Source organism: Pelodiscus sinensis, chromosome 10, assembly GCF_052426305.1.
Source record: "Pelodiscus sinensis isolate ZL-2025 chromosome 10, ASM5242630v1, whole genome shotgun sequence".
NCBI lineage: Eukaryota > Metazoa > Chordata > Testudines > Trionychidae > Pelodiscus > Pelodiscus sinensis.
In genome coordinates, this window is record NC_143061.1 from 52,672,156 (window position 1) to 52,688,830 (window position 16,675).

A 16,675-nucleotide genomic window follows, 5' to 3' on the forward strand; every position below is an offset into this window, starting at 1 on the left:
TAACCTATAACATTTTCTCTCTCTTCTGAATAAATCTTTAGATAACTATAGGATTGGGTACAAGTGTTATCTTTGGTGTGAGATCAGGGGTACAAATTGACATGGGTTAAGTAACTAGTCTCTTAGAAGTGGGAGCAACCTGAATATGTTGTGATCTTTGGTGTAGAGCAACCAGCTATCACTAAGACTATCTTGCCTGGCTCGTGAGATACACTGAAGTGCCCAAGGGGACTGTTAGTTATAGTTATTAGCCTGTTGCAGTGCTTCAGGAGTTCCCACTTGTTATTGGGTTGGTGAAATCTAATATAACATAGCACCAGCTTGGGGGGCTCTTCCCTACTTTGTAACAGTTCACTCTGAGGTTGGCGCACTCCGTCATGAACCATTGCAGACAGTGTGACAATGGCTACATCTGTTTGCCCAAATTCAGAGAAGAATGCCTTTTCCTTAATAAGGACAGTTCTGCCATGCTCAACTATAATGGAATAGTTTGCTAGGGCTCTTTCTTATTTTTAATATTCTCTGAAACGCATTATTATCCTTTACTCTGTGATTGGAGTTCCCTGGGTTTTTTTTTTTTGTTTGTTTTTTTAACACCTTACCAATTTTCTACATTTCCTAACTTTTGCTACTGGTGAATTTAAATGGAAGAAGGGGGAAATTTATTTGTGTGGATTTTGGGTTTGCTTGTATATAGTTGTCTACTTCTATTCTAAGCCAGACTGGTTCTTTACCTGTGTCCTTCTTTCTCCGTTTTGGATTTTGGGTATCTAGTACATTTTTATTTAAAAATTCCCAATTATCATTTGCACTTTTCATATTAAAATCTCTCCCACAGGTGTTGATTATGTTTTTCAGCTATGTGAAATTGTCCCTTTGAAGTACCAGCTATATATATTACTGGATTTGGACTTCATTCTGTTTGCACATTATAAATGTGATCAAGTTATGATCATTTGTATCTTAGCTGCCACTGGTTTTTAGTTCTGTGATCAATTCTTCCTTATCTATCAAGAAGATGTCTAATGCAGGATTTCCTCTGGTTTGAGTTGGAAAATTGTCATCTGTAATATTTAGAAATTCTGAGGGTGTTATAATACTCCTGGTATGTCACTTATATTGAAATCTCCCATAATCTCTCAGCTTTTTTCCTCCATATCATAGATGTGTCTAAAGATATCCTGTCCATCCTTATTCCACTGTAGAACCTTATCACTTTTGCAGCTTAGAGTCTGTCTTCATGATCAGGACTATTAAGGGCTGTTCTACACTACTGCATAAGTTGATCTAGCTTACAATACTCTGGGAAGAGGGGAAGATGACTTTTTCCATCCCGAGCAAAGCAAGTTTTGCACTGTCCACACTGGTGCTATGTTGGCCAATATTTTAAAATTCTGCAAGAATCTCCATATTTTATTTGTCAAAATAACACAATATAATCACTCCGGTTTCACTTATTTTGGTAATGTTATTTCAAAATACCTGTCAGCAAGTTTGTCAACAATAATACAGGCAGCAGTGAAAAAGATTCCCCCCCAGGAGTCGAGAACTAAAAAAAACCTTACAACAACGTTCCATTTGGGGGATACTGTGGGGGAAGGAGGCAGCGCCCAGACACCTGTACTCCCATCGCTCCAGAGCCCAGCTGCAGGGTACCCCTGCCCCAGACACCAGCACCCCCCTGGCCTTTACTCCCCCTAACTTTTTTACTGGCGTGCCAGAGGACACTATGTAGTGCAACCCGGCCGTTTCCTCACTCTTTGCCAGAGCTGGGTCTCCTGTCCCTGGATCAAGCAGGGAGTCAAGTCTCCAGCCAAGCTCATTATGAGCTGGGTTCTGCAGAGTCCATTGCTGGCCAGCAGGTCTGTAGCTCCAGTTCTGCAGTGGGCTGTGCCCACGAAAGCTCATTACACCATCTACATATTTTGTTAGTCTTTAAAGTGCTACCAAACTATTTGTTGTTGTTTTTTTAAGGTAATTCTGCATTGTGCAGTGATGCAGAATTCCCCCAGGAGTAAATATTTGAATTGTCTGCAGGCTGCCCAGTTTTTTTGTTCCTGTGTTCTGTGTAATTGGGTGCATCTGGTATTGGTTGATTAGTGTGAAATTAGCAAATCTACCATAATAAATTAATTATTTTGGCTTCATCTAACAATCTTAGTTCTGCTGTGCAACTAATCCACTTTTAAGAAATTCTTTAAAATGCTATAACGAGATTTTGGACTAATCAGCAAATGTTTAGGAAGTGTGTCTAACTGCTTTGTTAATCTAAGCAAAGTATTTGAAACTTGCCTTTTGGATATACAGGCAGTCCCCGGGTTACGTACAAGATAGGGACTGTAGGTTTGTTCTTAAGTTGAATTTGTAAGTTGGAACTGGTGTCCAGATTCAGCCGCTGTTGAAACTGACCAGAGGCTGACTACAGGAAGCCCGAAGCAGAGCTGCTCTGCCCCGGGCTTCCTGGAATCAGCCGCTGATCAGTTTCAACAGCAGCTGAATCTGGATGCCTGGGACAGAGCAGCTGGGGCGCTGCCAGGTAGGTCCCCGCAGCGCCGCACCTCAGCGCTGTGGGGACCAACCCGGCAGTACCCCAGGCGTCCCCAAGTCTGCCGCTGCGGAAACTGACCAGTGGCTGACTACAGGAAGCCCGAGGCAGGGCTGCGGGCTTCCTGTAGTCAGCCGCTGGTCAGTTTCAGCAGCGGCTGACTTGGGGACGCCTGGGGCAGAGCAGCTGGGGTGCTGCCAGGTTAGTCCAGTAGCGCCGAGGAGCGGCGCTGCGGGACCAACCCGGCAGCGCCCCAACTGCTCTACCCCAGGCATTGGTGAGAAAAGCCTGGTCTGCTGGGGGGGGGGAGCGCACTAGCTGCGCACCCCCCTCCCCCGCCAGCAGACTAGGGAGAGGCGGAGCAGCTTTTCTCGCCGTGGAAGACGTGGGCAGCACGTCTGGGCGGTCCTGCCACCCGCATCCTCCGCTGCGAGAAAAGCCCCGTTCGTATGTAGGGATCCGACATAAGTCGGATCCACGTAACTCGGGGACTGCCTGTACCGTAACATGTCATGAGTTGTATTCTGAAATTATCAACAAATGATTCCAGCATTCATTTAACACTTCAGCATGAATATTATGGGGTTTCTCTTACTTCTATTTTATTATTTTATTTGTGTAGCATATGTACCTGTGATCTAATTTTATCACAAAATGTAAAGTGGTCGTATCCTGGAATTATCAAGAAAACATTCGTTCTTAGCACTCCGCTATGCTTTTTTTCATTCTTTCAAATAAAAGTGGCAATAGTCCTAACCTACCAGCAGACATATCAAGAACACGGATGCGTGCTAGTGAGCTGTGGAAGAGTTTGTTTGGTGTTTCTGTGCAGAGACAAACTCCTTTCACTTGAGAACTCTTGTCCTGTTACAACATTTTTTTGCCATTTCCAGACAGCTCTGTGTGTCATAGGCTGTACAGGTTGAACCTCTCTGGTCCGGCAACATCCGTGCTCCAGCAGGACCCTGCATGTTGCTGGACCAGAGAGCTCCTGGACCAGAGTCTTGGTGACTGCAAGCAGGGGCCGGTTGGGAGTCTGGTGGTGGCGGATCTGGCAGCTGGTAGCTTGGCCAAGTCCAGGAGCAGAGCCAATCTGGCAGTCCGGAACCAGTGGCTGAAAGCAGAGCCGGGCAGGGAGCCCAGTCAGGGTCAGGAGCCGAGCCCAGTGACTGGTGCCGACACTGGGATTGGAGGCCTGGAATTGGAATTAACATGCTCTGGCAAATTCCCTCATTTTGGACTGGTCAGGTGCCAAGGATGCTAGACCAAGGAGGTCCAGGCTGGACTAATTCAGCATATTAAGGTCGCTGGGCCCAATGCTCAGGTAGGCCTTATGCTGCAAGACTGTATTCTTCAATAGGAGCTTGCCTGAATATTGCCTACGCTGGTTCTCTATTTAAGCTTTATCTGGGAGACACTATGATAAAAGGGGGACAAATTGAGTGCATGCTGCTGAGCAAATTTTAAATCTGTAGTTACAGGCAAAGTAGTCCTGCAAAATGAAGGAGCAAACATTAAGGGGCCCAAAAGGGATGAGGTTTGATCCTGGCATGATAGTTGCCAGTAAGATGTCAGGCTTTGCTGTTTACCTACACGGCATATATGGAGGAAAGGCGTATATCTAATTATCTTGTGTGGCAAATATTTCTAAACCTGACTCCTTAAGTGCTGTTTCTCTTATAAAAAATGGGAATAAACAAAGCAAGAAAATGTAAAAATGTTATGCTCTTTAATTTTGTTAATCACAAATTTTTATTTTTTTGACACAGGATCCTGTTTATGGCAGAGGGAAACTTGGAGAAATTCAGGGACTTGTACTGGGGATGCTGGACACATTTAACTATGAGCAAGTAAGTTGTGTGCACTTCTTCTTCATTCTGCCCATACCTAAATAAAGCATCTGTCTAGTATTGTCTAGAAGTTATTCATTTTTTTTATGTTTGCCCATTGTCAGGAAATTGGCACATTAAACATAGTTAAAAAAATCCGGTAAATGGAAACCTCTCTTGTCAACCTCAAAAGATGTGTGCATTCATATAGTTCTATAAGGCATTGAAAAACACAGCAGTACAGGAAAAATCACTTTTTAAATAGCTTGCCAGCTATACAGTTAAACATGTCTGAACTCACATTTTAGCATATTATTGTGCAGGCAGCCGTAGTTCAGACTGTTCTAAAATGTACTTAAAATGAGTGTTGCGTTTCAGTGTTAGTTTTTGTGCCCTTTGAATTTCTATGTAGCTTTTTAGTGATTTAATGTGTTTTGAAATTTGCTCATGTTGAAACTTGTCCATGGGTGTCTGACTCTTTGATAACTGATACCTTTACCTTTCTATTCCAAACCTTTCTTCTGCCAGTCACATGAAAATCTCATCTTCCTTATGGTTATTCCAATCGTCAACTGAATCTTAGCAAATCCAAATAGAGCTTCTAATCTTGCCCCAGAGTCCCTCCTGCTATCCCTTTCATTATTCTGCTATGGCAGGAAGTGACTGAGGTGCAAGTAGTGTCCTGGGCCCCACACTCCTGTAGGAACAGCCCTGGTCCTGGCCCATATTCTTGCTGAGGGGTCGACAGAAAAGCTTACCAGGTGGGATGAGTTTTGTCTATAGCCCATTGTTAAAGTGAAGTGTTCTTAATGGGCCATCAGCACACAGCTGTCTCGTCTGATGGGTGTTACCCAGGAATACAACACACAATAAGATACAAGTCCATGGCCAATATTCTTAACTTTAGATACGGATGGTACATGGATTTAACCAGGATAACCATATTTAGCAAAACCTAGGTTTTTTTCCATTGACACCTTACATGACACATTTTTACAGGATTTGTTGTGATTGTGTAACAGTGGCAATATCAATTATCTAAGTGGTCATATTCAATCGTACGGGATCTCAGTGTAAAACTCATCCCTTCTGGGAAATAGAGATGATAAAGCTCCTATGCCAGTGATGGGTGTTTTGACTTGTATTAGAGAAAAATACTGTTGAGTTCTTCCTGAGCGTGGTATGTAAAAAACTACACAGTGTTTGTGGGTATTTTGGTCTTAATAGTGTGTGCGCTTTTTTGGCGGGCTTCTAATTTATTCTATGAGAACACAAATGAGAGCAAAGTGTGCAGCAGCCTCGGAAACCAATTCCTGTCAGTGAAATGCCTCTGATTTTTAATTGTGTTTTAAAAGTTTACAGATCAGTGAGCCAGAACTGTCAGTAAGGGCAGACTGAAATTCTCAGCAAGTTTTACTCAGTGTAGAACTTTTGAGTTTGCACCTCACCCTTTTACTCCCTGTAATTCTAATAAAATGTTCGGAAAACTCTCTAAAAAAATGTCCTGCATAAAAATGGAAAACAAGACAGCAAGCCTGGAGTGTGTGAAATCACAGAATGTGTCAGTTCCATCAGGATTTGAACCAAATAACTGAAAGAGAGATTGTAAATAAATGATATGACTAGGCAAGAGCAGAAAGCGATTCTCTGTTATCATATGTGGAGAGAAAGAGGTACTGTATTTTCTGGATAGCAGGTACACTTTTGATTCCATAAGCTTCTTGCTGTGATTATATGTAGTACATTTGAAATGTCTGCGGAGTGGTGACAAAATGGTGTGACTGTCTTCCCACAGACCCTTTTAGAGACAACTACTAACCTCCTGAACCATGATCTCCACTGGTCCCTGTGTAACTTGAGAGCCTCCATCACGAGAGGGCTTAACCCGAAGCAGGATTACTGCTGTATCTGTCTGCAGCAGTACAAGAGAAGGCAAGAGACTGCTGATGAAATCATTGTCTTCAGGTAAACCTTTTTGTATTTTAAACATAAAGATGGAAAGCTGCTGTGGTAAAATGGGAACTGATGTGAGCCTTTATCCACCTTTCAACCCAAACATTTGTTTTAGAAGTTCAAAAGATTCAGGTAACAATTCAGAGACCCTGATTATTACCATTAGTTTGACAGTAGAGCAAGGAGTGTTGACCATGATCGGGGCCCCATTATGTCATCTGCTTTACGAACAGATAGTGAGAGAGAATTCCTGCTCCTAGAAGCTCACAGAGAAGACAGAGGGTCCTGTGGTGCCTTAGAGACTAACAGATTTATTAGGGCATAGGCTTTTGTTGGTAAAACTCACTTCCATCAGATGAACTGGAGTGGAAATTAGAGGCAGGGATGTATATGTATGAAAGTACAACAAAAGAAAGACATTTCTTATCCAGTGTTAATGAGACTCATCAAGTCAGGGTGGACGTGGCTCATTCACTCCAGCTGATGGGAAGATGTGAATATCAAGAGGAGGGGAAGTTGCCTTTGTAGTGTGTTAACCAATTCAAATCTTTATTTGGGCCTGATTGGATTGAATTTGCAAATGAATTGCAGTTCAGCTGTTTCCCTTTGTAACTGAGATTTGAAGTTTTGTTTTGTAGAAGAATGTCTACTTGAAAATCCATTACTGAATGTCCAGGGAGGTTAAAGTGTTCCCCTACAGGTTTATGTATGTTACCACTCCTGATGTCTGATGTGAGTCCGTTTATTCTTTGGCGCAGACTATCTGGTTTGGCCAGTGTACATGGCAAAGGGGCATTGCTGGCATATCATATTTGTGGATGATGGATGAACCCCTGATTAATGTGGCTTATGTGGTTAGGTCCTGTGATGGTGTCACTTGTATAGATGTGTGGACCAAGTTGGCAATGAGGTTTGTTGCTGGGATGGGTTCCTGGGTGAGTGTATCTGTGGTGTGGCGTATGGGTGCTGGTGAGGATTTGCTTCTGTCTGTAGGTGAGAATTGACCTGTCCCCCAAGGTCTGTGAGCGAGAGATAGTTTTCCAGGATCGGTTGTAGATTGTCAATGATGCGCTGAAGGGGTTTTAGCTGGGGCTGTAGGTGGTCTGTTTTCCTTGCTGAGCCTGTCCTGAAGTAGGTGACTTCTGGGTACTTCTCTGGCTCTGTCAGTCTCTTTGTTCACTTCCCCAGGTGAGTATTTAAGTTTTAAGAATGATAAAGATCTGGTAGTGTTTGTCTGTTAGTCTCTATGGTGCCCCAGGGCTCCTTGTTGTTTTTGCAGATACTGGCTAACAGGGCTACCCCTCTGATAAGACACAGTAGGCTCTTGAGAGAGGCTGGGCGGAGCTGGGGAGTACTGAGCCTGGGAGAGACTAGAGTTACAGCCACATTACTGTGACTGGAGACAAAGGGCTTGACTGCATGAACATGTGTTAAATGCTACACTGGAGTGCAAGCTGGCCATGCTAGCCTGCCACGGTCCAAGGGCCTGTCTGCGGTACAGGTGCTGCAGGAGGGCCCAGCATAGACACTTCTTACGTTGCCAGAAGGGCTTTTCCATTGATGCAGCTATCCCAGCTCTTCAAGTGCTATAGCTCAGTCAACAAAGACATTTTCAGTTGCTGTAGCCACATCTTAGATCAGCTTAACTGCAGTGCTCAGGGGTGTGAATTTGTCTAAATTAAGTGCTAATCAGGGCTAACTGTGTGGACCTGCCGTAACAGTTTATCATCAGTGGGAATACAGTTGAACCCTAGCATAATTCCTAGTGCTCATATTGCACTTTTCATCGGGAGGTCTCCGAGTGCATCACAAAGTAAGGCGGTATCATTATCCCTTCTGCACAGACGAGTAAACTGAGGCACAGGTGAAGTGACTGTCCCAATGTCCCAGCAGGCCAGGGCTGAATCCCAGTCCACTGCCTTGGCCTCTAAGCCATACTGCCTCCCGTGGTACTTTCAGATAACACCCAGAACTGCTTTAGGAGTTAAAATGGGGGAGGGATATGAAGTCCCCTCTTTCAGGGCATTAAAAACCCCTCTTAATTAGGCCGTTAGGAAGAAATGTTCTCTGTGAGCAGTTCTGTCCATTGGGGGAGGGGTTCTTGCACCTTCCTCTGAAGCAGCTGGCCCTTGCTGCTGCCAGGCTTTTGTTAGTGGGCACTTGCTCCAGTCTGGTCTGGCTGTTCCTATGGAACGTGCCCCAAGTGTGTGAGGGGAGGAAAACCCACGTTGAGAACTAGTGGAGAGTAATTGTCCAAGAACGAAAATGACCAGGTAAGTAAATCTGTCCGCTTCCTCTCTGGCTTGCGTCGCTGCCAGCTAGCCCTCTTCTACCTCTCAGGCTCCCCTGGGGGGAGGGATGGGCGTTCTGCTGCAGGGCAAGGTTGGAAGAGAAGCAGATGTAGACTTGGATGTCTTTCTGCACACAGGCACACACACCCTGAAATTCTTGCTTCTGACCTGCCTTGAAATGAAGGATTATGGTCTGTGTGCTCAGCTGTCAGCAGATGTGATTCTCTGGTTTTGTAAAATTCTTGATCCAAATGTGGAGGCCTTTCTATACTGGGAGCTATTGTTGCCGGTGCAGGCAGCCCTGTTTTCTTAATTGGAAATTGGTAGAGAAATCTCCCTTTTCAGTAGCATTTTTGTACTTAGCCTTTTGACTCATTTAGTTGTGTCCATTTTAGTAGTTGATATTAAAGGTTCTTCTCTTGTTTTTACAGTTGTGGCCATTTGTACCACTCACTCTGTCTTCTGAGTAAAGAATGTGGCATAGAAACCAAGGGACAGACGAGATGGACTTGCTATAAATGCAACTCAAGCAACAAAGGGGGAAAACCAAATGAGAATTTCTCAGAGCTGAAAAAGGGAAATGCTGCATCTGTGGCACAGGTAAGAGTCACAGGGAAAGGGGGGTTGTCACTGAGTGCTAAAAGGCTGAACCGATTTTGCTGTCTCTAGGTCCGTGGTTCCCAAACTTTTCAGCATCACGCCCACTTTTTTATTTTTGAAATCCGTCCCCTGTCCCCCCCGCAAAACTTGAGCAAAAAAAAAAAATCTGAGCGGGGCAGCAAAACTTGATTGGGGGGACGGGGACTGGGTTGCTTCGCACCCCCGTGGAATTTCTTCATGCCCCCCAGAGGGGCATGCCCCCCGGTTTGGGAACCCGTGCTCTAGATTATTAGTGAAGGGTTTATAAATTCCGTCTCTTTTTTGGAGCCTAGCTTCATTTGCAAAGATGAACCCTGTAGGAAAGGAGGCCGCGCTCTAACAGACTGACATCCTGGTGGATGCATTTCCTGCCTCATCTGCTATGTGGGGGCCTAGAACAGGTCTTCAGGGGAGTTCCCTTTAGATGAGTGTTAAGTGTTTTGTATAGGCTCACCAGCAGACCTGATATCAATAGAGATATTGCAGCCTTTGATCCACCTTCTCTGAGAACAGGGTCTTCTGTTCACCTCTGTACCTACTCCTAATGGAGCCTGACCATTTTCCTGTGACTTTTTTTTCCTGTGAAATTTTAAGACGGTCTAGATGATGGGGATGGTTTTGAACCTCATAATAGTAAATTACCAACGATTGGCTATAATACATCACTGCTGTCATTTCACATCAAAGCAATGAGAAAATGTACATCTGGTGCATCTCTATTTCAATCTAATGGAGCCAGAAATAAACTGTGAGCATGCAAACTCCTACTTTCTCCTGGGCTTGTAACCGCAAATTGCAAGTAAAAATAAATAATGGATGGTTTGCCAAGATGTCTCCTCTGAATTATGCATCTCAGGGAGCAGAGTTCTGCCTTTGAATGTGAGAGGGTGAAGTTATGGGCTTTTCCCTGAACACATCTAGATATTTTGTGCATTTGCTTTGCTTTGAAAATAAAACATCTCACCACATACACACAAACTGTTAGTGCATTTCCTCTTCTGGAAGCAAAGTAAATCAATGGCTGAGTACATTGTGATGGTGTTGTGCTCAAATTCTTTCTAGTAGATTACTTCATTTGCTGCCAAATCAACTCTGATCAAGGGATAGCGAATAGTATATTTCCGTCAGCTTTTGTGGTGGGAAAAAAAGGGTTTCCAGCTAGAAGGCAAACTTTTGAGAAGTAATCTCTGAGGAATAAATACATAAAGCACAGTGCAGTTTCAGCCGTCATACGTCAGTTTTAGTCCTTTAAATAGGAACAAAAAATCTTCCCTAGCCCTGAGAGCAGATTCATGTTGTGAGCCAAACATCCTTATTTACAAATGTTATAAAATGAAAATGTTATAAAAGGAAAAGTATGCAGCTCCTCTGTAATATGTATTGTGGAAGTGCAGGAGAGAATCCATAATTAAGGCTTCTCAGCTTCTGTTGTAAGTCATATGTTAATAGTGCTCTTATTTTTGATTGAAACCAAGGTATTAATTTGAAAATGTGAGTAGCTGAGAGGCTCTATTATTCTTCTCTCTAACTTCCAAAATTAGAAGAATGTACTTATGACAATTAATGTGAGTCGAGTTACTGCGGTTACTTTTTAAATCAGTATTGCATGAATTTTTGACCACCAATTTCTCAGAAAACCATTAGTTTAAAAAATAATTGTGCGTCACCCATCTATTCTGGTCTGTAGGCACTCAAGTAAAAAGACTAATCTTTTGTGGGAGTGTGTGGAGAAACTGTCATTGAATAGCTATATCATTATGGAACGGATCTGTTCGTGAAAAACAAATCCTGATAGAGCATCTGGCTGAGGGACGGGACAGGGCTGGACCTTCGTGCCGAAGCACGACCACACAGATAATAGCAAGCTGAACTCCTTTATCGAACATCTGCTGGCTGAGCACAGAGAGCAGTTCCTGGCAATTATTGCAAAAAGACAGATGCTCCCCAAGGCATCTCTGCAGACTTCTCACAATGCTGCCAATGCCGCCATTTGTTCAGTTCCTGCAGCATTCGGTATGAGCAAGGTCTCTTGGCTTCAGCTTTCAGGATTCCCAAAATAGGTCTAAAACCCAAAGGAAGAGCTCTAGGTTCACTACACTAAGTATGACGGCAACATAGATGTATCTCTGCATGCACTGAAAGATCCTGAGACCCCTTCAGAATGTCTGGGATTCCACACACCTTCCCGAAGAGCAAATGTTATAGGTCCCAGCAATTTGGAGGTCCTGGGCTGCCATTCCCTTTCTTAATGTTTCACCTGCCTTTTCCTCACTTTGGTAGATGTCTTGACCACTTCTGGCAGGCTTGGGAGTCCATTGTTACAGACAAGTGGGTTTTGGAGGCTCCACAGAATACCTCCCTCTATTGCAGTTCTCTTCCAACCCTCCTTCCTTGTCCCTCTTCAAAGATCCCTCGCACAAGAACCTGCTATGACTCTTTCCTACAACCAGGAACTAATAGAACTAATTCCTACACAGCACAGAGGGAAGCAGTTTTACTTGATTCCAAGAGAGAGCAGCAGTTGGAAACCCATCCTGGATTTCAGACCACTCCTCACCTTTGTGAGGCACCGGAATTCAGAATGGGGACACTTGCCATGGCAATCCCATTACTGGACCAAAAGGATTGGTTCTCAGCCTGCAGGACGTGTACGTCCGTGTTGCAATCCGCTCGTCCCACAAACGATTCCTACGCTTCACAGTAGGCCTGCGCCATTTTTAGTGCAGGGTGCTTTCTTTTGGCTTTGTCTACCTCAATGGTCATAGACCAAGGACTGACTCAGGCCTTACCCTAAAGGGGGAGGCGAGGCATCGTACACTACTGTTCCTGAGTGGACTGGCTGCCTCTGCAAGTGGTGTTTTCAAAGGGCGCCATCGCCATGCTATTCCCATTGGTGGTTAGTTGGGGTGGTGACAGTCTTTGCAGAAGGTATGGTCTGGTTCCAGAAAGCAGTGCTGCTATGGGTTAACAATCATGCCACAAGATGGAAGTACCTGACTTGTAACTACTGTGTGCTGCTGCTCTGCTTTGGCTCTAGCTGGGCATGGATGCTGCAGCTGTGAAACCAAGGAGAATGGCAGGTTTAGCATGGCAATGATAATGACCTACAAGAGGAAACACATATGGAAACCATGCTACAGAAAATAGCTGCCTCTTGATGGTGAGCTAGGCGCCATCGTCCAAGTGGGGGGACTAGGGAGCCTGGAATTGAAAATGTGGAACAGTTTGTTTTGCCTCCTTTTTGCAAGACCTCTGAAACCCACCACTGTCGGTGCTGGCACTCCGGTCTGGATCGTTTCTAGTCTGCAAAACCCTTTCCAAATAAGAATGTCTGTGTTGTTGAGCTCATATAAAAGTACTTGAGTAATTGGCGACCTAGCCAGTCTGCGGCATTTGAGGCAGAAACTACATTTCTGTGTGACCTAAATGTTTAACCTCTGCACCAACACGAGTGTCAGACTTGCTAAGAGAGACTCCCCATCACAATGAAGAGCGTTCCTATAGTTACATGGTTAAAGGGGGAAAAAGCCCGACATCACTTGTTTCCAAGACAACAGGAAAAGTTGTCTGCAATATTTCAGCTCATCAGCCTTGAGAACAATCTAATAGTTACATCCAGACAAGTGGAGAAATGGCAAAATGGATGCAATTATGTTACATTTTCTTGTCTTTGAATGACACTGAGGAGCAGCAAATGATCAGCTTTCTTTTCCTCCAGGAGTGGTAGAGGCAATTAGCAGGTTTGGCAGAATTGGGTGGGGGGGAGGCTTATAATTTTGAAGGATATTTATTTCTAAACATGTTTTCACTTTTTATCCAACATTTTCAGTTGTGCAAAATTATGGGTTTAAAATATTTTCCCATTTTTTATTTTAAATTTTCATAGTCCTAGGAAATTATGGGGGAGAAGGTAAGACAATAATTTATTAACAGCAGATATTGCAGTTGGAAAGGTTAAAAATTTTTAACTACTAAACAAATTAACATCACATCAAAATATACACAGTAAATATCCTTAAATCCAACTCTACAAAGTTCTCAAGCAGCATTTTTCTTTATAAATTTCAATTATAGATGGAAATTGTAGTAAAATTGACATTTCATGAATTAAAAATAGAACCCATCCAAGCCTAGTCATTACTGAAGAAACACCACTACATAACATGTCTAGAGTCATGGTAACCCCCTACTCTTTAAAGGTTTATTTATTTCTAAATTTACCTTACTCAAAAAGTACTCTGTCCGCAGCAAGTGAAATCTCTGGGTTCCTTGACCAACAGTTATTGACAGAGATATTTTACAATGTAAATAGTTAGATTTCAGACATGAAGGACAAAGAAAATGAGTCTGGAATACTAGATCATCAATTTCAGTTTGTCACCAAATTATGAAACAGCCCTTTCACGTAAGTGATCTGTTATGGGTCTTAATCTGCAGCGTTAGAATTCATCAAGGAATTGAATCAGTCTCTTGAAGGCAAGTTGGTTCTGATTCCGACCTCTTCCCCAGTTTAACATGGCTCTTCAGAGAGCAATACTATGCATACAGGGTTTCACATCTTTCAGCCAGCGATTGCATTGTGCTTCTAGGCTGCAATTCATCCCCAGCTGTTCATCACAGAGCAAGTTGAAATGAATAAGCGGAGTACAATGATGACAGCTTTTCTGTGCATTCAGACACTCTGCCCTGCTTTGCTCTGAGCAAGTACGGAGTAAAGTAAACATAAAAGCACACAATAGCAGGACAAAACGGGAGACGGAATACCAGATGAAAGAGAAAAGGAAAATAAATCTGAGGGTTCAGGATAACCCAGTAAGGGGAGAAGATGGGAAAAGCTTGTAAGAGACACAAGGAGAGCGGGCAAAAGAAGTTTAGAGATCGACAGTGATGGAGGCAGGTGTAGCGTTGTGTCCAAGGAGCTGCCATGTTGGCACATTATGTAGTGGGGATTCAATGCTGTCAGCAGGAGGGAGCATTGTACAGCTCTAATATAACTTTGCCTTCCATCTCCTTGAAATGCCATGGCAGCTAGAGGCATCAGTCTGCCTGCCCTAGGAGCACTGGGATTATCCCTCTGGTGTTGGGTTGTGCTGTGCCTGAGTGGGGCCTCTCCCCCAGAGGGTTAGGAGACACTTAGAGCTGCACTCAGACCTGCCCTCCAGTTAGTGACCCAGCCTCTGGCCAAATGGAATTATTTCTTCCTAAGGTAAAGTTGGGGGTATTTCCCAGGGTTAACTGACCTTGCTGGGGTCTTCTCCCCTCCCTTCATTGGGCAGTGGTTCAAAACCAAGGCAGAGGCTGAGGAGACCCGTCCTTAGGTAAAATGGCAACTCTGTGCCTCCTGCAGCACGCTTCCTCCAGCAGTGCTGCTCGGGACAAAGGGAAGAGTTGGCCTCCAAGAGAATGTTACAGGCATAACTAATGGATCTAGGCAGGTGAGGTCCCTACCCTTTGAGGGAAAGAGAGTTCAGGGGCCTTCATAAAACCGGCCATACTGGATTAGAGCAGAGGTCCCTCTAGACCAGTGTTTCTTAAACTTTTGAAGACCGAGGAACACCAAACTTTTTTTTTTTTTAATGAGGAACACCAAGGATTTTTTTGTTGAGCCAAAAAAAAAGTTGCCTGTCCCTTTAAGGGCAGCCATTTTGAACTCTGTTGTTCTCCACAGCACACCTCCAACTGTCTCGCAGCACACTGGTGTGCCACAGAACACAGTTTAAAAAACACTGATCTAGACCAGTGGCCAATGCCAGGTACTCCAGAGGAAATGCACAGAACAAGGAATCAAGTGATCCCACCCATCACCCATTCCCAGCTTCTGCCTAACAAAGGTTAGGGACACCACATTTCCCTCTTGCTGCCCATGGCAAGCCTGGACATTCACCAATGGGTAGCCTGAGCCAAGCCTAACCTGTTTTACTATAGCACAAAACTAATGAGCTATTCGTTAAACCCAGATTGTCTTAGTTGGTGCCAAGCTTCTCGTGACTATTGACTGTACTGTGGTAGTTACTGACTTGCTGCATTAACGTAACGAATTGCTGAGGGGTTTTCATTTGGGGACCATCGTAGCCCTGCGGCTAGAACTGGAGACTGGGTGCCCCTGGGGTTCCTTACCCAGTACTGCCACTGATCTGCTGTGTGACAGTGGGCAGGTCACACCCACAGGGCATGTGACCATGTGCCATTGTTACTGTCAGCGGTGGTGTGACACACAAGCTTTCCAAAGAATTTGAAGGTGCTGCCCAAACACAAAACCTTGCTATAAATACAAAATAAGATGGGGTGATAAATAGACTCACATGATCAGCGTAGTGTGGGGTGGGGTGCTTAAAGCTCTGACTGAGGGAAATGTGCTCGCTGCTTCTGCCATATACCTTTGTGCGTGCTGAGGGAAGGTTACACAACAACAAAGCGTCAGTGTTAGTGCTTGGTATTGTCAGGGCAATACACTAGGGCTGAAATCCTGGCTCCACTGAAGTCAGTAGCAAAACTCCCATCAACGTCAGAGGTGATATTCTTTTTCTAATTTCTCTTGAGCTGCTATGGTGACTCTTGCTTTCCTACCCAAAGAGATTTAAGGTAAGTGCCAATGAAGGTGACTCAGTAAATAACCATTAGCTGTATGTTGTAATAATTGTATAGAAACAAAGCCCTTCAGAAAAGGGTTGCACATTTGAGAAGATAGTGAAAATATTTTAGCATGAATATTTTATGTATTGTTTTTTAAGTGTAAATTCCAGAAACTAGCAGCTAGCAGGAATCCTCATTAGCACTGACCTGGAATGATTAGCTCTCAATAGATCGTATTTCTAATCTTAGGGTTTTGGAATACAAAATAGGTACATTTTAATATTCTAACCAAAAAAGGATAAATAATACTGGACAGTATATTCCTCTGCCTTTTTCCAGATTAGGAATTTAATATCCGTAAAGTGCTTTAGAAATCAGAGTTAAGCACAGTATAGAGCTAAGTACATATTAATTAAAATGGTTTGATGTCACCGTAACTGCTTAGTATATTTGGAGTTTTGTATTGTATGGTTCAATCTTTAGTCGTCTTTTTACACAGAAGAATAACTTGAAGCAAAATAAATGTTCCCTTTTTTTAAGGAGATACCAAACGGTAGTCTAAGTGCTCTGATCTCGTGGTAGTGAGTTAGTGTAAATACCTCCCTAAATAGATTCAAACTTTCTTTGTTGTGTTTTATGTATTTAGCTTTTTGTAACCTTGTAATTTTGTTTTAGTCAAGCTCAGAGTCCCTGTTGGATTCCCAGCAAATCCAGGCTTTTGACCAACTCTGTCGACTCTACCGAGGCACTTCCAGGGTAAAGTATCTTCATCTCTTTTTAGTTTGTGAATCAGATTGTACCCAACACTGTGCCATCAGCTGGAGCCAGCAGTCTGAGCTCTGACT

General features: G+C 43.6%; 1 protein-coding gene across 3 annotated transcripts in view; it reads left to right on the forward strand.

Annotated features, from left to right (window-relative positions):
- VPS8 (VPS8 subunit of CORVET complex) overlaps positions 1-16,675 on the forward strand; it is a 154,730-nt gene that overhangs the window by 111,587 nt on the left and 26,468 nt on the right. For all 3 annotated transcript variants that reach the window (XR_012906179.2, XM_075937359.2, XM_075937362.2), the window contains 4 exons: positions 4,315-4,395; positions 6,170-6,339; positions 9,050-9,218; positions 16,506-16,586. Coding sequence is in view for 2 of the 3 variants with exons in the window: in XM_075937359.2 (XP_075793474.1) it covers positions 4,315-4,395; positions 6,170-6,339; positions 9,050-9,218; positions 16,506-16,586 (501 nt within the window). In the remaining variant the exon portion in view is untranslated. The remainder of the gene's footprint in view (positions 1-4,314; positions 4,396-6,169; positions 6,340-9,049; positions 9,219-16,505; positions 16,587-16,675) is intronic.